The sequence below is a fragment of the Anomalospiza imberbis genome, chromosome 2 (assembly GCF_031753505.1).
Source record: "Anomalospiza imberbis isolate Cuckoo-Finch-1a 21T00152 chromosome 2, ASM3175350v1, whole genome shotgun sequence".
Lineage (NCBI taxonomy): Eukaryota > Metazoa > Chordata > Aves > Passeriformes > Viduidae > Anomalospiza > Anomalospiza imberbis.
In genome coordinates this window covers 29,724,203-29,746,231 of record NC_089682.1, presented here as the reverse complement: position 1 = coordinate 29,746,231, position 22,029 = coordinate 29,724,203, and the positions used below count along the sequence as shown (strand labels likewise).

At 38.9% G+C, this 22,029-nt stretch overlaps 1 protein-coding gene and 1 long non-coding RNA gene across 2 annotated transcripts; one reads left to right on the top strand and one right to left on the bottom strand.

Annotated features, from left to right (window-relative positions):
- Positions 1-4,603: 4,603 nt before the first annotated feature.
- Positions 4,604-12,976, bottom strand: MFSD9 (major facilitator superfamily domain containing 9). Its single transcript, XM_068180338.1, is given in 8 exon segments — positions 4,604-6,529; positions 7,031-7,240; positions 7,619-7,748; positions 8,942-8,985; positions 10,268-10,355; positions 12,281-12,475; positions 12,477-12,554; positions 12,557-12,976. Coding segments are annotated over 8 exon segments (1,695 nt in total). The 5' UTR covers positions 12,719-12,976; the 3' UTR covers positions 4,604-5,741.
- Positions 12,977-17,893: 4,917 nt separating this feature from the next.
- Positions 17,894-19,324, top strand: LOC137468533 (uncharacterized). Its single transcript, XR_010996025.1, has 2 exons — positions 17,894-18,182; positions 18,225-19,324. It is a non-coding gene; the product is annotated as an uncharacterized lncRNA (long non-coding RNA).
- The last annotated feature ends 2,705 nt before the right edge of the window (positions 19,325-22,029 follow it).

Here is a 22,029-nt window from a genome sequence, read left to right as displayed (position 1 = left end):
GAGGTTTACCTTTGCCTTTTTTTTTTTTTTTCTTTCCTGCAAAGGAAAAACCCGTGAGCACTTTTTTTTTGAGCCTGCAGAGGAGACATCCTTCATATTGTATCAGTTTGTCTGCTGTAGAAGGAGCAGCCCGGTAAATCTGTCCTCGAGCACCATCTGATGGGGAAAGTCATGTATTGACTGAGGATAACATTTGCTTTTTCAAGGAAACTGGATATTCAGCAGCGACTGGGAAACTTGCCAAAGCCACACACAAATATTTTGTTTCCAGATGGACTCCCCAGTACACTCTGCAGTATAGATATTTTAATGCATTTTTAATGAAGAAAGTCCAGTTTTAGGGACAGCGGGAAAACACAGTTCCACTCTGAATTAGGGTTTTCAGGATTTCCCCTTCAGCTCCTGAAAGGCCTATAAATTAAAATAGGATAAGAAAGTAGGTATAACAAGGCCTAGAGGAGATAGACACCCAGTTACCTTTTTGGGCAGATACTTGAAAAAAAAACAAAGAATAATTTGCCAAAAGAGCTAAAATTTTAAGGGCTCTCCTACTTTGTTCTAAAGTATAATGCAAATTCCACTGAAAACCAGTTCAACAAAAGAAAACCTTGCTGCATAACAATTTAAAAATTAGAGAATATCCTTCTGTACTAAAGCCACACAGAAATCACATGGAAAAACAAAGTTAACATTTTTGCCAAAATAACATGTCTGCTGTTATGAAGGGTATCTTGGGCTCTCTGGAAGCAAACACACTGCACCCTGCACCAATTTTTTCAAGAACTGCCAAGTCCACCAATTCCAGACAGCAGCTGATGCTCCAAGAAATGCTTTAGCTGGTTGCCATTTCCAAAATTGTCCAAGTTCTGTCAACATCCCCCAGCCCCTGAAGAAAAGATGAAAGACTTTGAAATTGGATGCTGGAATGCTTTTTGTACCACAAGAGGTCTGGTCCAATAAAAATATCCTTGTTAATGTGCAAAAATATGGAACCCTAATTGCCACAGGTTTTGTTTCAAAAAGTAATTTTTTGCCACAAAATCTTGCCTTTTTCCAAAAAGGAAAAGAAATTTTAAATACTTCAACTTACTTCATTTTTCCTCTCTTAAGACCTCCTATTTATTAGATATTTGAGAGAATGGAAGACTGGTTCTTACTGTGTAGCACATCTCAAAAAATAGTTCCTTGGTGCTGAGATTTAAAATAATTAAACATTAGAATTAATTTCTCTTTGTAAATTAAACCAGAAGTTTTTCAAGACTTCTCTTTAAAATAAGCTGTATATTCTTTCATTTCTAAGAGCAGTCTGACCTCCATTCACAATCATTCGATTCTTGAAGTTCAGGCTCCAGTACACTCTTACAAGATTCATGATCAGCTCTTCAAGATTGTAGCAGTAACAGCACAGGCAAGTCTTGGGCTGTCAAATGCCAAAGTACCAGGTTATAAAGCATCATTTGCCCAAGAGTATCCTGCAACACCCCTAACCAGATTGGCACTGGCAGCACCCACAGAGGTTCCCAGCAGCAAGAATGTAATGGCACTACACAGAACCTGAAGTAATGAGCAAGCTAGGTCATAAACAGCACTACTCCTATTTTGTTGCTGCATTATCTGCTAACAACTTGTTCTCAGAAGATGACAACGGTACTGACCTCTGTGATGGTGCTGCAATGAGTAAATTCAGAAGAAAGAAAATTACAAGAAATGGAAGTTTGCAGAAGTGGTGTATTGGGTTTGCATGGCAAGGTTTTGGTAGCAGGGGTGATATAGTGGTGGCTTCTCTGAGAAGCAGCCAAAAGCTTTCCCTTTGTCTGATTGAGCCAATGCCAGCTGGCTCCAAGGCAGAGCCACCACTGGCCAAGGCCAAGACAATGAGTGTCTAATAACATATTAAAAAAGAAAAAAAGAAGTTATTTTGTAGAAGCAGTTGCGGCCAGAGAAGAGAGTAGTGACAGAAACAACCCTGCAGACACCAAGGTCAGCGCAGGAGGGGAAGAAGTGTTCCAGGCTCTGGAGCAGAGGTTCCCCTGCAGCCTGTACTGAAGACCATGGTAAGGTAGCTGTGCCCCTGCAGCTCATGGAGGACCACAGGGGGCAGATACCACATGCAGCCTAGGAAGGACCCTCCTGTCACAACAGGTGGATGCCCAAAAGAGGCTGTGACGTCTTGGGAAGCCCACACAGGAGCAGGCTTCTGGCAGGACCTGTGGACCCATAGAGAGAGGAGCCCAGATAGGAGCAGGTTTGCTGGCAGTATTTGTGACTCCATGGGGAACTCGCACTGGAGCAGTCTGTTCCTGAAGGACTGCACTCTGTGGTAAAGGGACCCGTGCTGGAGTGGTTAGTGAAGAACTGTAGCCTGTGGGAAGGACTCACATTGTAGAAGTCTGTGGAGGACTATCTCCTGTGGGAGGGACGTCATGCTGGAGCAGGGGAAGGACTCTTCTCTCTGAGAAGCACCAGAAACAACATGCGATGAACAGACCATCTCACTCCTCGTCCCCCTGTGCTGCAGCAGGGGAGGGGGTAGAGCCCGGGAAAGAGGGAGGAGTGGCAGGAAGGTGTTTTTATGATTTATTTTGCTTCTCATTATTCTGCTCTGATTTTGATTGGTAATAAATTCAATTGTCTTCCCAAGTTGAGTCTAATTTTCTCATGACAGTAATCAGTGAGTATCAGTAATCAGTAATCCCTGACCTTAACTCAGGAGTCTTTTGTTATATTTTCTCTCCTCTACCCTGTCCAGTTCCAGAGGGGAGTGGCTTTGGTGGGCACCTGGGGTCCAGCCAGGGTCAAACCACCCCCAAACTGGTATGTTTATAAAGGATCACTTTTAAGGATCTCAAAAGCACACAGCCTACCCCAACAGAGAAAAAAAAAAATCTTATCTTTGCTTCATCATTTAAAAGCAACAAAATCAGTATGTATACACAAGCCTCTTCAACATGAGCTAATCAAAATTGTCGAAAGTCACTTAACTTACCAAAGGGAAGGGCAAATACCAAAAAAACCCAAGAAACCAAACCAAAACCCAACTCTTCCTACAGGCCTAAGAAAACTGACCCAAAATAAAGTAACAGCAAGCAAGAGAAAAATCTTAATTTGCAGTGGTTTGCTGGCAGAAACTGTTTTCCTTTAGTCCATATTCAGATCAGGTTTGTTAAGAGTCTTCTACAGAAGATACTACAACTGGATTCAAGAGACAGCTGAGTAATTCAGTAGTTTGCCCACTAGACTGGAGCCAAAATTAGCTGCAACTGCTCCTTCCTCAACTTAAAACGGGGAATCACATCTCTCTGTCTGCAGGAATGTCATTGAAATCTTCGCTTTCTGAATTTGCATGGTTATGGCAACTTAGAGGCAACACAGGGGGTGCAAATATGTTCTCCAGGCACAATGAACAGTAGCTTTAAGGATTTCATCTCAAAATTGCAGAGTTCTCCATTTTATTTTATTTCTTATTTTTCATTCACTGCCAAACCACTTATTGGTTGAATCCTTGGCTCCTGTGCCCTTTATGAGAGATGTAGACAGATTTAAATGATTTTAACCACAGCTTGAGGAAAAAAAATAAAGCATCCACACTTCACATTGACTTGAACACTTCTATTTTGTGCTGTAACTTCAGCAGAGGAAGATGGGAAAAAAAAACCACAGTGACATAATGATACATATGGAATGTCACTTCATTTTATTTTTAGTCCTTAAAGAAAAAAAAAAAAAAACAAAAAAAAAGCAGTGCAATTCTTCTTTACCTGTACAGAAAAGGAATGTTTCTTTGGCACTTCAGGAATAATTTTGGCCTACAAGTAAAAAACTTTTGTAAAATGTGTTGCAATGAGTCCCCAAGACCACAGGCTTCCACAGACTTCTCAACTGTGAGGCTTCTATAACCTATATTCAGTAGGATATGTATTAGGATAGGTGTACACAGAAGTCAAATTAAATCAGTGCAGCAATTTAGAATGGTAAATGTTATGTCATATAATCAACAAGTATTGGAAAAATTACTAAATCATCCATATATATCCATATATATTAATTTTTGAAGGATTTTTTCAACTCTTTTCCTTAACCCCTTGCTAGAGATGCAAAACAGAATGCTCTTACTTACAGAAGGGAGGTTTTAGGTAAAGAAAAAAAAAAGAAAATTAAAAGATGGAAAGAAACAAAATAGGAAATATAGAGCAATAATGTTTTGGGCACCTACATAGAAAGGCAAGAGAAGATAAGAGACATGAAAATGCCTAAAGTTCCTAGGGAGAAATGAAACCCATATTACTATAATAAAGAACTCTGAGTATATGTAATATGAAATGAGTATATGTATATGAAATCACAGTAGGAATAAGACACTGATTATATCAATAAATAGAATTAAAAAAATTCAGAGTTCCATATATGAATTCCTATGGTGCGGCCACTGGAATCACTAGGGTTGCAGAAAATATTTGAATGCTAATAGGCAGTGGAAAAAGGTAAAGAAAATGAAAATAAAAAATACAAGCACTATCCATGATTGACCTGAAGCAGGAAGAATGTTTGCACTGATGTATTCAAGGAGATAACTCAATTGCATAAAAACACCCCAACCAAACACTTACATAGTTGACTTTGTACTTTCATCAAGTAATATAATGAAGATCATAGAGAACATTATCTGAGCAAAATACATTTTTCCATGTTTCATATGAAATACAAACAATGGTGACTGGCAAGTAATGAGCTTGAACAGTAAATAGCACAGGAGTGCTACAACTCTGTACAGCTCTGAGAGTAACCTCTCTTAAGTTAAGCCATGCACAAAAATGAGGACTAAAATACCAACAAAACCGTTTTCTCTTGTAACTGAAATGTCACTTATGCCTTAGATGAGACAGGATGCATTAATCCAGATCCATGAACTACTGCTAGATGCTCACACCTTTAGTCATTTGAGAGAATTAAGAAGGAAATTTGTTCTTAAAATGAAGGTAGAAAAATTGCACAGGAAATATATATAAAGAAATTATGACAAAGTTCCTCAGTAGAAGTTATAACTAAACAGAAGCCACCAGTTCAAATTTCAATAAAACTTAAATTCAGCCTCAGTTTCAGTCTGAATGGCCTTGTATTATTCTAAGATTAGGTCTTCTAGTACATGAAGTTAGCATATACCCAATTCTATTACTTGGGAAAGACCAGGAGTCAGCAGGGGTTGTATGATTACCCCGAAGTGCCTAACCATGGTCCGCAGAAAGTTTTCTGGACAAAATATGCTACACAAAAATCACATAAGCAAATATTCTGTTATATAAGCTACTGTCACAACAGACAAAAGGAAACAGACCACAAAATAAGAAATTAAGGCCAAACATACTGCAAATTCTCCTTCTGATTAAATAACAAAAATTCATGTTTGATTCACCATTTTTAAACAATCTTTCAATCTAAACACTGTTTTAAAAATGAGCTACAAGCAGGATTTGTGTGTTTCCCGACATTCTTTTTTCCCCTCCAAAAAGGTTAAAAATCCATTTAAAAAATCACAGTCAGCACAATATAGCAACATCTGCCCCTCTTAGAAATGTCCTGCTGGTACCTGTTAGAATAACATCTGTCTAGACTTAATATCCCTGCAGCAGAAATACATATAAAGACTTGCTTCCATGGGAACATAATGTGCTTTCTTTAAAAATCATGTAATTACTTTACAAGCCTGGCAGGTGAAGATACATCTGTGCAATCCAAAATTGTGACTACTGATTTTTTAACTTCACACTTCCATGACTATGGTATTTTTGTTTGTTTACATTCATTATCACAATAGCAACTAATGCTAGTCCCACGGCTAGACTTGGAGGGCCACAAGGACTGAACTCCTGAGCAATTCCAGAAAGGAGTGGGGCAATAATACGTCCCACTGATGTCACCGACTGTCCAACACCTAGGAGTGTCCCGCTGGCCTCGTTCCCACCAACAGTCAGTTCCAGATCAATGATACAGGTACGGCCTATAGTAGTGGAGAAGGCCAAGAACGTGGAGGACAAAATGACCATCCATACGCTTGGTGCTGACACATACAGGAGAATCAACATGCAAGTAACAGTGCTGGAGTGCAACAGAAGTCTGTAAGTGTTGTGCCGATAGAGTCTTGTTATTGGTCCGAGCAGACAACCAGCCAGGACTCCAAGCGCACTGCTATAGCTCATTAGGTATCCAGCAAACAAGCGTTTCACCCCAAATCTCTCCTCCAAGGCCAGAGTAAAATTACTATAGTACAGCAGTATAGCAACAGACATCAGGAACCGCACTAAAAATACATCCCACAAATTAGAGCACGCAATTCCTTTAATTTTCTTCAGCACTGATGCAACTTGGATCCATGGAGACTGGAAAAAACTACTGTTTGTCACAGCTCTACTAGTTGCTGATTTCAAATGATGGTCATGATTTGATTTTGCTGAGAAACTGTTTGTTTCTTTGTCTTGGTAATGGTCCCTATTGCTAGTGTTTTCTTCACTCCAGGGTAACAACCAGACAAGACCTATATATAGATGAAGAAATTAGTTGATTTCATTCAATTGCATCAACTTTACACGGAAGACATTAGTTTGATTGTAGCAATTAAAAAAATACTTCAGCAATACTTGTCTTTAAAAAAAATGCAAATATTAAGTCTAGTGTTATTCATAGTATTGGTTCAATTTGAAATGTAATGAAAGCAAGAAAGGAAAGCACTGAAATGCCACACTCACATGATATAAACAAATCTAATTCTGATTTCTAGTCTTCATCTTTGGGCACATAAAAAACTCCCATTTGTGTCTGAGTGTAAAGGAGACAGGCAGAACAAAGGAGAAGCACCTGGAGGATAACAGTTTCAAAATTCCCACTCATCCACACAAGTTCAAACTCAAACAGTAGTATTGGCATAGAAAATGATTATGCCATAGATGATAAATACACTGTGAATTCAAGGTATTACAGATGGCTTAAAAGGACAAAATGAGGAATGAAGGGACCCAAGATGCAAAATGTGACATACCACCATTCAGAAGGAAGATAGAGGCACAGATGAAGGACGTTTGGTAAAAGCCACCTTTGAACTCTGCAAGGTAGCCACCAACAACAGGTCCCAGAATGAAGCCCACACTGGAGGCTGCATTGAAGCGCCCCATTACTAAAGGGCGATCCTTCTCTGAAACCAGGTCAGACAGCAGGGCTTTAGAGATGGAAAGGGTGTGTTTGAAAATACCTGCAACAAAATATAAACAAATCAATAAACATGTATCTCTTGGTCCAAAAAAAGGACAGAATCTATCTCATGTAACAATGGTCCAAATTTGTATGATTAATATTTTTAAAATTCCATTAATCACAAATTCTTCAGTGCTGGAGTAAGCAGCTTTGTGGGGTTTAGATGCCTGGTGGGTTAGGCCTCAACATTTCAAATTATTTTCAGGGAAAAGAAAAAGAGAATTCTTTATTTGTAGAGACTTTTCCAATACTAAGGTTCAGTTGGTGCTACTGGGTGATGATGCTATGAGGCTATCCATATACCATTTTTCTCGTAGTAATTCTCAACCTGAGACTACAGGGAATTTAAACTGCAAAATGCCAAGTGTTTACTCACCTACAGGGACTCTAGAAATAGCAAACAGGAACACTGTGGTGGAATTTCCAAGAAGGAAGTAACCCAGTGCACTGAGAAGAATACAAGCAAGCAGGGAATACCGTCTTCCTACTATATCACTCCAGCAGCCCTTTCACAAAGCAGGAAAGAAAGATTAGCTTTTTATAACACTAAGCTATGTGCAGTGATCAATAAGTACTTCTAAATTCAATTGAGACAAGATATCAAAGGACTGTCAATGAAAGCCTAATAAGCTTATTACACAACATTCAAAGTGCTCAAAATTCGAAGTCACAAGGAGACCTCTGCCCTGCTGGCAGGCTACCTGCCAAAATTATGATTCCATTTAATGTTGTGTATACAGAACTTTTGAATAAAAAAAAATCACCCTTTAAAAAAGACAGTCCTGCAATAAATACCACAAAATATTACCAGTAGAAGCCTTCTGAAAATCTTACCATAATCAACCACAAATATTTGCTTGCATCACTCAGGCTGCTATGTATTAAGACACTTGTTGAACATCCTAAAAGCAATGATCTTGGCTATGAAGAGTTTGTCATCTGAGCACAGACTCAAGTAGTTTACAGAGGGCAAACATAAAACTTGCATTTATCATGCTTTTAAATCGGCTTGATTCACAAAAGGAAATTGTTTTTAAGAAAGCAGACAATTGTCTTACGCTTCCAAGAAAATGCCACAAAATTAGAGAAGGAAATTATTCCATATGCATAACAAACCCTGAAACAGTTATTTTATGAGACATTCTCATAATCCGTTCTCTTCAAAACTAGAAAATTAGTACCAGGGTAATATTAGGATAAAGAAAATCAATAGATAATAGAAAGCAAAACCAAACAAATAGCAAATATGCAACAATTAATTTAGACCATACAGTGAATTACAAGACACTGCTCATTAAGCAGGGAAAGCAAACTAGACCACAGGCTATGAAAAGATGACTCATGAGACTGCTTTCTGGATAGGCTACTGCATTGAAGGAAACTGCTCTACTAGCACCAACTCTAGAGGAGATAACCCTGTGTAACTGTGACCTGCTCAGTAATGTATCTGAGCCCAAATCTGTGTTCTAGTTTTTGTCTAAAAACTATATTGTTTCTGCCTGAAAAAACTGGCAATTCCCCATAAACAAAACTGCCATTTCTCATGCAAATTGAAAATTGGTTTCTCCAACCAAAATGCTTGTATGAACACTTTATGCATTTTTAAAATGTCAAGAAATGCTATTATTAACCCCACCCTTTCCCCCCCTACAATCCATAGAAATACCAATATGCTCTGGAATGCAGTGTTAGAACTCACCACAAATGTGCTTGAAAATAGCTGCATTACACCATAGAGAGATCCTAAAACAAACACAATACCTGTGTTAAAAATTAAGCTTTTTAAAATGAAAACTGCACAAAATTATAAATTATGAAAAATGGGAAATCATGGGAATAGTTTACTAGAAGAATGGGAAGATGGAGCAGGACAAACCAAGGGTGGAGTTTAGCATTTAATAAAGTAAATAGTTTCAGGGAATGACAAAACAAAAAGAAAGAAGTGCTGTAAAGTTGTAAAACTATGTAAGGGAAAATGATGTTGCTTTGTATGGTGTATTAAACAAAATCAATCTTGGCATTTATAACTGCTTTCTCAGAATCAGGAGAGATTTTCCCTACTGGAAAGGACTTTCTACTTGGTGCTTCAGTCTACTACAAGGCATCACAGAAGCCCAGAAGAAAACAAGGATCCTACTTTCTCATTTTGGAGGCTAGGAGTTTAGCAACCTTTAGTGACAGAAGAGAAGGAGCAAAGTGAAATAGAGAGAAACATCTGCTAGATGCTTTCATTTATAAGAAAACACCTGAAACCTATTTTTTTTCTAATGTTAAAAATCAAAGCAGACTGATGAAATGAAAACATATTTCTGACTAGCTGCTGTTTAAAATAATACTGTCAAGTCAGTGCAGAAGCAGAATTATTTCATACAAAGTGTTAAATAAGAAAGAAAATTAATAAAACTGAATAACAGCTCCCATAAAGTCTGGGAATAAAGAAAATACTGTATCACTCCAAACCATAAAGAATACCATAAAAGGTTCTTTAAAGCCACAGAACTTACCTTAGCACTATATACTTTAAGATAAAATTCCAAATCTTGAGAATTTATTTGTAAACACTCCTAAAAGTGAATAAATATTTTGCCAAGACAGCTGTAAGGATTTTAATCAAACTGGGAAGAGTCATGGACATTGGAAAGCTTTGGAGAACCAGCTGCAGAAGTACCATTTGCAAAATGTAAATAACAATAAAACTACAAGCAACACCTCTGGCTCCCTAAATTGCTAAGCTGTGAATTCTTGGATGCTGGAAAGTAGCTGTACAAATGCAACTGCAAGATGTCCTTGTTCTTTCCAACTGTGCTCTTTCCCAAGCATGTGCTTTTGGCTACTGTCAGTGCAAGAGTTTGGACAGGTCTCTGGGTCTAACACAGTATGGCTGCCCTTATAGTTTCATGTGGAAATAATCTTTATTTTTTATTGTGTTATTAGCAGGGAAGAATTGTGTTCCAATGTCCAATTTGCAGTAAGGCAAAATCCAGGCCTTATCTTACTCTTTCATAAATCAAGTACTGCAACTCACCTATGATTCCAGCAACTGTATGACTTGCTCCTAGAGATTTGATATGAAGATTCATTAAAGGAACCACCATGCTCACCCCAAATATATCCTGAAAAGAAGACAGGAAAAATTTTAGTAACTTTCGCAAAGACAATAGCAACCTGGCTTAGTAACAGTCAACATTAGAAAAATAAATTTTAAAAAAGTAAATTATCTCCATATCAACACGAGGTTAAAATAAATATTTTCATATGACAAGACACATAAACTGAAAGATAAAGGATTGCCTCACAGAGGAGTTAAACCTATGAAAACTTCAATTCTCTTCCCCTACTCTAGATACAATCCTTCTGATATTTATTTAAACATTAAAAATTCCTTTAAATATATTAAACTTTACCTGTTTAACAAGAAAAGTACTTCGTATCAGCGCTTTAAATTCAAAGTGGTCTTATTTCAATCACCTAAACATACTTTTTATTTGTGCAAAGAACAAAAAGTATACAAAACAATATACAAAAGTATATTTTGAAAAATGGTACTTTTACCCAACTACAATGGGGAAGAAGCTACAATACATCTAAACCTACTAACAGACTGCTTTTGAGTATAGCTTAAGAAATGTGACAAGGCAGAAACTTGAAAAAAAAAAATAAAGGCAAAGCATTATTGAAAAACATTTTGTAAGAGGAGGTTAAAGGACACTGCCCATCCTGAGAAGTACAAGGATCTCCTACTCGTTCCTTTTGCTTTATTACCTTTTGTTAAGCTTATCACTTTGACCCAGTAGTTCTTTCAGTACCACTACAATCTGGCACAGCATCCAGTATCCCCTGGAGATCTATTGGAGCATGATTACCTTTCATCACTGACTGCTTGAACTGAAAACTTAGACTACGTCAAAGACTGATTAACTGTAACAATGTGTCACTAAGTGAATTCTCACAGTCTGTCACTAATTATTTTTTGATGGTTGAAATTGAAGCTTACAAGGTCAGAATCATTAAATACATTAGCATGAACAAACAGAGCACACCACTTTCTAACATCTTCAGTAATACAATCTTAGGTGTCATCTGTGAACCTGAAGAAAGGTTCAGTGACCTCATCCAGGTCATCAATGGAGACATTAAGAAATACAAGTCTCAGACCATAGCCTGGCAGTACTGGACCGTCACAGGCATGCAGGTAGAGCAAGACCCATTAACTACTATCCTTTGATGGGTAGTTACATCTCATTCCACCGTGTAATTCCTTCTGTGGAGTGACAGGCTGTATTTATTTGTCTGGCTACAGGAAGCTTGCATCATCGCATCCTCTAAAAGGACACTCACTTGGTTGATTTTTTGTGTGCTCCAGCTCAGTGTCAATAAGCTATTTCAGGGCTGGAGAACCGCAGTGTTTAAAAGTCAGTCAAAAGGAGCAAATTTCTCTGGGATATTTGCTCCAGGACACAAACCAACTGGGTCATTTCTATTGCCCAACCTAAAAGTAGGTAAGCCAGTTATCCTGACATTTCACAGTGCAAACTCGTACTCATTTTGTATTCATTTTCCAAATCATCGTTTTTAATTTCAAATTAATTAAACGGCACTTTCCTGAGGCTCAGGAATCCTTACAGAATATGAACTTTTAAAGGTCTGTTCTTTCAAAAGTCTGTTCTTTTTTTTTATGTTTTAGAGAAACATATTTTTTAGTTTTTTTTTTTTTTTGGTAAATTTACAGGAACCACGGGAATTTCAAGGAAACAGGGAGCAGCTCTGTTACAAGCACCAAGGCAAGACTCAGTTTTTCGGGGGCAACGCTATTCCATGGCATTCACAGGATAAAAATCCGACCTGTGGCTGTTTGCACGGGTAAAGCAGCCCAGCAGCTGCACGCCACCAGCGCTACGAGCGCCGGCGCTCCCAAGGAGCCGCCGCAGCGGCGCACCCCGGAACCCAGCAGCCTTGGCCTGCAAAGGAGCCGATTCCCGATCCCGGGCGCGGCCGCCCGCCGCAGGCCGCGGGGGCGGGCCCCATGGCCGCCGCTTACCAGGAATCCCACCACGTAGAGGCACCGCACGAAGCGGGCGGACGCGGCCGGGCTCGCCGTGGCCACCCGGCCTCCGCCACCCTCATCCTCCTCCTCCTCCATGCGGGCGGCGGCGCCGGGCCTGCGCAGTGCCCGCGGCGCCGCGGAAACGGAGAGGCGGCGGCACCGGCGGCGGGGGCGAGTCTCGGGTGTTGTTTCGTTTGGCACGGTGTCCTCGCTGTGTCCTCTTTTTTGGACGAAGCCGAGGAAGAGCAAGGCTCCCTGCCGGCCTCGGAAGCCGTCGGGATCCCACACACACCTCTCTAGGACTTTGCCCTTCCTGCCTCTTGCATGTTTGTACGGGAAAAATTTTGCAACCCGTCCTCTCGGGGCCTGAGGCTCTGGGGAAGGCAGGAATAGCCAGGTGGAGCCGAGGGGCTTTGGAAACAAATATGCCATAGGAGCATGGTAATGGATCCCCTGCGCAGTTTTGTGGGCGCCGTAGAAAGATGGCTTTTTGGCCCTTGCATCTCCGATCCTACCTATCCATATGGAAAGCGGCCGTGTCCCAGCGCTGCTGCTGTTCCTCGGCCATCGCAGGCTTGGCCTGGAGCCTGCATCAAGTGTTTCTGGCAGCAAAATGTTTTTCTGCCTTGTTACGTGGCTTATGATGGTGGCACTGAGCCAAGGAAGAAGGGCCTCCTTCTTTCTGCTTAGTGCGTTCACTGCTGTGCTGTGTTTTTGTTAAAAGTCAGGGATAGCTGAAATTGTTGACGACTAGTATGTTATAATGCATTTGCATCCAAACCAGTGAAGCTTCATAAATCTCTCAGAAACACTGGTGGAAATAATTGACACATGCAAAATGTGGCCACCCACCTTTATGTTGGAGTCAAAGGTTCGCTCTTTTACGTAGTTGCTTGGCCAGGGATCAGTAAAATTGCTGCAGTTTTAAATGCTTGTAAAGGGAACAGGAGATGCTTTAACTTGTTTTTAATTATCAATAGGAAGAAACTTTTGTAAAATATTGATGATTCTTACGTTTTAAAAGTTATCATGAGTTGTAAAGTTTGAGGAAGATCATTCAATAACTGACAATAGCATAACTTCAGTTCTATCTTGATGTTTTGAGAAGAAATAACTATCACAGCGTTGAGGATCTTTTACAGATTTAGGACACAAAAAAGGAAAGGAGAAGGAAATGTAGTTTTCTTATTATTAAAAATTAAGCTAAAAAAACCCCAAAATACCAAAAGTGTGAAGAAACACATATTTCTAGATATGTAGCTTATTTATAAGAAACCAAGGCAAAACTTAACTTAGTGTCTGCATAGGGACAAAGATGTCATCGGTGTCCAGACAAGAATAGCTCAATTGTTTAATATCCTGGTGCCTGTGATGTTTTCGTGTTGAGTTAACCAATATATCCTATTAATTTATCTCTTTGAGGCCACTTTGAATAACAAATTCTCTCAGTGAGGTTTTTAAAATTCTGGATACAACACTAACAGAGATCAGTTGCACACAATTTCTCTGAAATCGACAAAATGGTGACAAGATGCTGAAATATTAGAGCATCCTGGGAATTGCTGCTACATTGTCTGCTCAATATTGCACTGATTCTATCATTGGTCATTTTAACTGATAGAAGAAATGGAAAATGCCTGGAAATTTATTAGAAGAAAGTATTAAAGAGGTGGATGATTAAAAGATGTTGCAAGGGTTTAGGAACTTTCCCTGGGATCTAAGGGACATTGACTTCTATGCAAACACCGAGACCAGCTGAAATTTTTAAGGTTTTATGTGTTAGTCTCTGCCATAAGTCTCTGAAACCAGTTAGCTATTCTGTATCTTTCTCAGGTTCTGAAGACCAGAATGATCAAATATGATGGGGACAAGGTATTGCAGGCAGGAATATTGAATTCCCTAGCAATGAAAACCTTTAGGTTTTTTGTGTTATTTCAAGCTATCTCCATGCACAACGACTTGTAAAGCAGGGAGTAGCCAAACTTTATGACATCAATGCAAACTGTTAATGGAAAACAACCCAAGCATTTAGAGAACACATAGGTGTCTCTTCCTTTAACAGATCTCTTACTGCTTTTTTCCTGGCAAACGTGATCAAATTGTTAAAGAACTGTGCATCTTACATTCTTACATACTTTGCATAATATATAAGAAAAAGGTGTTAATATATAGTAATGGACAAATAGCTCTGTTACTTTTAAGCTGAAGGCAGATGATTTCAGCTGCCTCAAGGTTCCTACTCATGTTCTGTAATTGCAATTACAAAGTTTAAGATAAAGGCTTTCAAATACAGAAATCTTAAGATAAATGTTCTCAAATAAAGTGTTTTTATGTCTGGAAACTGGATAAGGAAATTGACTAGCAATTAAAGGCATGAAATACAATGAAGACCATTTATCAGAGTCCTAAGGAAAACAGACCAAGTCTAATATATAAGATGTTTGACTTGTTGCTGGATGGTTCTTACAAACAGGTACACAATAGATGCTCAGAAGTGGCAAGCAGCTTGTGTGTTCAGAAATGCCTAGATGATCCTCTTATTTCTATCTTTTTTTCCCGTGACCTGGTAGTAGCAATTGAATGAAAATTATTGATTTTCATGGATTACGGTAGAACCAGGAAGAATATGCAGACTACTGTCACTACACAATCAAAGTGCTCTATTTCCATTTTATGTAAGTAATGTAAGTGTGAAGTGCATCATGCTAGAAGCAAAGCATGAGGTGCACCTCTCTGTTGTGACAGTGATTATGAGATGAACTTGGTAGTCATGGTAATCAGCCAGCAACTGTAAGTTTTTTATTGTTATTTTGTTGCCCCCCAAAAAAGCGCTCATCTTTTAGATAAGAAATAGAGGAACCAGAAGTAAAAAACCAGGAAAGCTTTATTAGATATTATCAGTTTTTGTTTGCATACTAATGCAACCTTGTGTCTAGGTCTGCTGTCCTAATTGAAGATAAATTTTGCATAAATAGAGAAGGTTTAAAAAAAGAGAGAGAGAGAGAGAGAGAGAGAGAGAGAGAGATTTTAATGGCAGAAGGAATATTTTTTCTAGCGTTGGGCTGCCAGAGATCAGATTATCGGCAGCCTTGTTGGGCTATTCTTGCCTCAAATTATGAATGGGAGGAGAACTAGTCTGTGGGAGAATGTCTGAAATTCAGTTTGCTCATGAGGGGAAGGGGTGAGGAATCTTCAGCCTTTTAGTGAAAACATCTACTGTAAATATGTTGTGTCACCTGCCAAGCAAGGGGTTGAGGCAGTCTGCAGCTGCTCTTCCTCAGCCAACTCTGTGGCTGTGTGTGCTCCAAGTGACATAGTGACATAGTGAAAGCATTGATGAAAGTCATCTGGAATCTAATACATTTTTTTAAAAAGATCTTCACATTACTTCAATAATGGAGAAAATTTGAAACCTTATAAATTCTTAAATAAAGTTTGTAAAATACTTCTGGGAGACAGGTCTAAGAGAACTACACTGATTTATTCCAGTAAATGGAATATATTCTTGAATTCCTGCATTACAAATAGGTAAGGTCAAGACCCTCAAATGTGCAATTTGTCATCGAATTTAGTGAATCTAACAATGACTTATTTCATTCTGGTTTGCTGCTTCAGATCATTATGGTAACTTCAACAGTCATTTCAACTTTTCATATACAAATTGAGCGAAGTAGAAAAAGTTACAATCCAGTGGTCTAGAACATTTTAAGAGGTACTTGTAAATGAACTTGAGTTTGGAGTCTGCTGTTAATCTTAAAGACATTTAAAGTGTAATCTGTCTGAAAAGATCTGCAAATTTAAAGAATGTGGAAAGAAACCTTTTAATTGATGCCACCCTCAAAGCTGTAAATGAATCATGTTGGTATGTCAGAGAGACTTAGAAAGCATTTATAAAACAGCTTGTTAAAGGAAGGAATTATTTCAGGCATCGGGTCTACTTCTTCCCTTCTGGAGTTTTTCATGGCAGCATAAGTAAGGCCACATGGCTTTTTGTGTTTCTTTCAATTAATGTTTAACAGATAAAATCAATACATTGGGAATGGTTTAGATACTATTAATCCTCTCTGGAGCAGAAGGTGGCCAGGATGAGTCCTGTTGATCTCAGTCTCTTTTCTGGTGTATTAGAGTACTCTTACATTACACATGTTATTCTCCACTCTCTGTGCTGGACCCCTCCACCAATCCTTCAATCCTTCAAAGAGTACTCTAGTTTATTTAATTATTTATTTTAAGGTCAGTGGCTCTGTAGAAGCTAGAAGGACACAGAAAGACCTAAAGGCTAGTTCCTCAGGCTTCCTGAATAAATCCAAAAATATATATATCAGAAAGTGTCTGTGCAGTAAATGGAAGTTGTTACAGCCTCAGAGTGAGATTCATAATAGCATCCTGCTGTGGAAGGACCCATGTAAAATGAATGTTAAAGAAGACTCCCGCTTTTAATTCCTGACTACTTAAGCATAACTACTTTCATAGAAAGCTTCCTGGAATACCTCCTAGAATTAGGCAAATAATTCTTTTCTGTGAAAATTGCATGTGATGTGTCATGACTTTAAAGTGTTGCAGGGAATGCTACTGGCATTGGCCTGGCTTTCCTGTAATTGTATGAAAAATTCAGAGCACTCATGATGGTGATGTGATAAAGGAACTCAGATGCACATTCTTGTACTTCTGATGATTCTAGTTATCATGCCCAATTTGCAGGTACATGGATTCATTACACCTTGAATCAGTGTTATGACACAATTAAAAAGAAATTATACTTTACCTTTTTTTACCTATTTTATCTAATGTAGATTTAATGCAAAATATAATATAGAATGGGATATATGAAACAGAGTGATCCACTCAGTCATACTAAAGTTCTGTCTTCCTTTCTGTGGCTGAATATATCTGTGATGCTTTGTAGTGTCAAAGTCCTGAACACAGAGAGTGTATAAGGCAGGGTCCAAATGGGATGTACACCCAGGGTACATCAGGGTGATTACAAGTCTGTCATGTGTTCATGCAGGTGGCTAGCAGTGGGTTCTGGATACACAGAGATGTGTAAAAGTAATGCCTCATAAAGAAGATTTTTTTTTTGTTGATTTATTAGAATACCTGTTGAAGCTGTTGCTGACATATGGGCTGCTTATGTCTCTTTTGTTCGTACTGTCATCTCTGTAACTTATTGTAGCTCGTGCTGAATGAATGACTCAGTGATACCTCTGTTCAGTATGGCTTGATTTCCTCCTTTTGTGGGGGGACATCAGCACATTTCTACAATCTCCACTCAGGTTTTACATGACCCAGCCATGTGACCTTGTTGCAAAGAAGGTAGATGGTATCCTGGTCCTTATTAGGCAAAGCATTGCCAGCAAGTTAAGGGAGGTGTTCCTTCCTCTCTGCTCACCACTGGCAAGGCCACACTGGGACTGCTGTGTCCAGTTCTGGGCATTGCAGTGCAAGAGACACATGAACGCTCTGGAGGGAGTCAAATGATGGACAACTAAGCTGATGAAGGGACCAGAGCATCCTCTCCAATGAGGAAAAGCTGAGAAAATTGTGACAGTTCCGCCTAGAGAAGAGAAGAGAAGGCTCAGAAGGAGTTTTATATAAATACCTGATGGAGACAGGCTCTTTTCAGTGGTGCCCATTGACAGGACCAGAGATAGTGGGGACAAGCTGAAACACAGGAGGGTTGCTTTGAACATCAGGAAATACTTTTTATTGTGAAGGTGAACAAACACTGGCAGATGTTTGGTCACACAAGGAGATTCTGGAGTATCCAGCCTCAGAGGTACTGAAAAACCACCTGGACGTGGTCCTGGGCAATCATTTCTACGTGGTCCTGCTTAAGCAGGGAGGTTAGACAAGATGCCCTCTAGAGGTCCCTTCCAACCTCAGTCACTCTGTGATTGTGTGACTTGTGGTCTGATTTACTGTAGTATTAAGAATAAAGTGGTCATATCTCAAACTAGTTATTCCAGACTCTCACTTGGTCAGTGAACAAACCAACAACCACCCAAAGTAATTGTACTTTTAGGGCATGGTTGCTTGCACATTGAGGTCATCATCCAAAAAAAGCTCAGACAGACTGTGCTGTAAAAGTGATGTATGACTGTAGAGGAAACCTGAAGTGACCAGCTTAAAGATGAACTTCAGCCACACATTTCATGGACAAAGGGTGTGCAGGGTGTGCTGTGCAACGTGTCTGGCTGTTTGTCTGCCTAGTACTCTGCTGACAAGTGATCGGGTCAGTGCAATAGGTAACATCTGCCCAGCTGGGAAAGACAGACAGGATGAGGATCGGAATCAGTGGGTGAGAGACTCCCATTAGTGTTCAGAACAGTAAATGAACACTGAGGTCTCAGAAGGACTCAGTTCTGAGGCAGTTGCTGAAATTGTTTCTTGGTATGTAGTGAGACATGCAGCCAGTTCTAAAAGGCTGTTTTTAGATCATGGGCATATCTGCCAGCACAGATAAGGAGCTGCCTGCCAATTCCGAACAGACGTACCCAACACTTACTCAATCACACACAAACATAAACAAGCAAATAAACAACATCCCCTTCCCATAAATTTCTTTTTTTACCCTTCAGATGGAAAAGGGAAAAAAGAAACAGCCTGCTATTGTTTTTTTAAATAGTTTTTTCTTTTCTATTTTTAAATACAAGGAAGGGCTCAGATACTATGTTGAAGCTGGAGCTATTATATGCATAAATAAAATATTCAGATTCAGGACTTAGTTTAGCCCTATCTGGTGAATAAACAGAAATAAAATAAAAAAAGCTTTTGCAGCTTTTTAAATGAGACTGGAATCCATCCATTATGTGGGTCCTTCAATCTTCACACTATGAGTCAACAAAACCCATGAATGTTGGGCTTAATTAGTTGAATTGATTGAATATTAAAGCTGTTTTAATTACTTCATTGTCATTATAGTAGGGATAAATTTGGCTGAGTCATTTTGGTTTAAAATGACAGTATTTCTGCAGAAATTTAGGAGTTTTGAAAGGAGTTGGAGAATTACTTTGTTTAAGATTGAAAATAATGATTGTTTTGCCTTGATAAACTTTCTCTCTTCTATTGAGAAACCTTCAGAATTTAATTTAATTAAAGAAAAAGGCCCTGAGACTTTCTTTGAGTATTCAAGTGGTGGATAACATGAATTTTTAAGCTGACATAACAAGTCTTTACATGGCTTCTGCTTCATTCTTGACATAGACAGGCATAATACTGGTGATGTTAGAGTATTTGGAAGATAACACTGCCAGAGAATGTGCCATAAATATAAAAGAGAATAATTAAATTAGATCCTCTCAGGATGAACATGCTAAACTGAGACCAGAGTGCATGTACAGTATATTAAAAATAAATACTTGCACTGCACAGGCAGTAATTCAGCTGTCATTTGAATTCAGTGAAACTTTCCATGCAAACTGATTTCAGTGAAGCTACTCACAAGAGTAAGTTGCTCTCATGCAGAAACAGGCTCACAGAGTCACTGACGTATTTCTGTCCTGAGGGCAGGTAGGTGTAACATGACTGGAACTAGCCATTTGATATTTTTTGGTAGTTTGTTTTATTAATTGTGGTTCAGTGGCTGACACAAGGGTCTAGAATTCTCTTTTTACTTCTGATTTAATGTTGGAAAAGTTCGCTGTTGTGACATTACAAGACCTCCCGTTATTTAGGATGAGCTAAGTGGCATAGTGTTAAACAGTGCATTAGAATTAATTTTTAATAGGTATCATGAAGAACTTTATAAAATGGATTTTGTTTATGTTGTGACTATTTATATCTTTGAATTTCACTGTATGAAATTCTTGAATTTTGGGTCAATGCTTTCTAAGGCCACCCAGACACCAGCAAAATGGTTGGGAACGCCAGCTCACTGAGTAGAATTCAGTTGCAGATGAAGACCTTTGCATTCAGACATCTCCATGTGAAATAGGGATCTTGAGTTGATAGAGGGCTGGCTAAAACACTCAGCGGTGCTTCCAGGATGGTCTGACAATCTAATGGAACCTGGCTTCTGAGGTAGCCTGGATGGCACACGTGGTGTGAACCTGGCCTGTAGTTGTCACTCAAGAAAGGTGTCGGCTTCCTTTAAGTCCTTTGTGGTACCTGCATGCCCAATGTAGATGCCTTAGACATCCTGGAGTACCCGACTGTGGGAGATGGCAGTAAGGCCACCACATTGCTCTTTCCAGATGTGATTCAGTCACCATCATGTAGGGTCCTAGTGTCATCCAAGGGGGGAGGGGACACATAAGATCCCGTGTGGGGCTAGCAGGTATTTTAAAACAGAGAGGGAAATAAGCCCTTCTGGCATGGCAGCTGAGAGCCAGCAGGATACTCTGGAACTGGCTGGAGCTAGGTGTCTGCTCAAGTGCCTGAGCAGAGCCCTTGAGTCTAATCTAGGTTGTGATGAGCTGCTCTCTGGCTCCACTGAGTGTGATCACTATTGATTATGATGGAAAAACATTTAGCTTATATGAAATTGTTTAAATTTGGGCATGTTAGTGCTGAACTGAATCCTACTTTTTTGGGTTTTTTTAAGACACATTAAAATGGAACTGAACAGAATAGAATATTTGCTGGAAGGGACCTACAGCAATTATCTCATCTGCCTGCCTGACCACTTCAGGGCTGACCAAAAGCTGAAGTATTATTCCAAATTGCAAGTAATAATTTTTATTTTATTTTATAGCATATCCTATGTGTTCTTATTTTTCCTGATTTTTTTTGTTTTCTTTAATAATGAGCAATAAAACATCACTTTTCAAAATTAGGTTTCCAAACACCTCTCTCCTGCTGTATCAAAATGAACTGCATCAGTGGCTGTCGGGAAAAGCAAATATGACAAAAAGAGTCTGTTTGAATATTCATTTGCTGCTCTGCATACACTGAAACGCTGAAGTACAAAAAGGTCACAAAATATTAGACGTGCTTGTGTATGAAATTAGTATAGTATCAGGTTTGAATTAAATATGATTAATAACAAATGTGAATATGATATTGGGCAGATTGTGTAGTGGTATAAAACCACTGAGGACACAACTCCAGTTCATCTGTGTAGAAATGAGGAGAGGTGGTAGAAGCAGTGTTTTCACTGCTGTCCTCAAGCATGCTGATGCACTGTCCAAACCAATACAGGCATATTGAAAGTAGGAGTCCCTCTGGAGTCGTAAGTCTATTGCTATAAAATGTTGTGACAAGTGTTTTCTGGAGTAAACTGGCTTAATTCTTCTCTTGAGCCCAGCACTTCCCAATATGCAATATCAATGGAAAATTCTACTCTGGTGATAAATAATTCCAATGAAATTTTATTGTGTAAGGACTGTAGGATCTGGTACATGTTATAGAAACTCTATACATTTCTATGGGAGCATTCCCTGTAAGCCATGAGAGATGACTGGGAAGGCCTGCTTGGCATAAAATGAAGTTGTTGAAAAAGCCTTTTTCTTGTACAGTGAGTACTTGTAATTTAAATGTTTTACTTCATCACTTTCCAAAATGGCCAAAGCATGTTCTTGGGAAAGTGAATTCTTGTTTTGAAAAGATTGAAGTTTTTTATCAGGTGCTTGAAGGAATTTTTAACTGCATAAAGTTTTGATCTATGCAAAAAAGATGCATCTGAATAAATAAAGCATTTAGGTGTTTTTGTGTTTAGTGTTGCTAAAGTTATTACATTAAAGATAGGATGTAAATTTTTAAAGATTACTGTATTTTTATTATATAGGATTTTTCAGAGGTATATC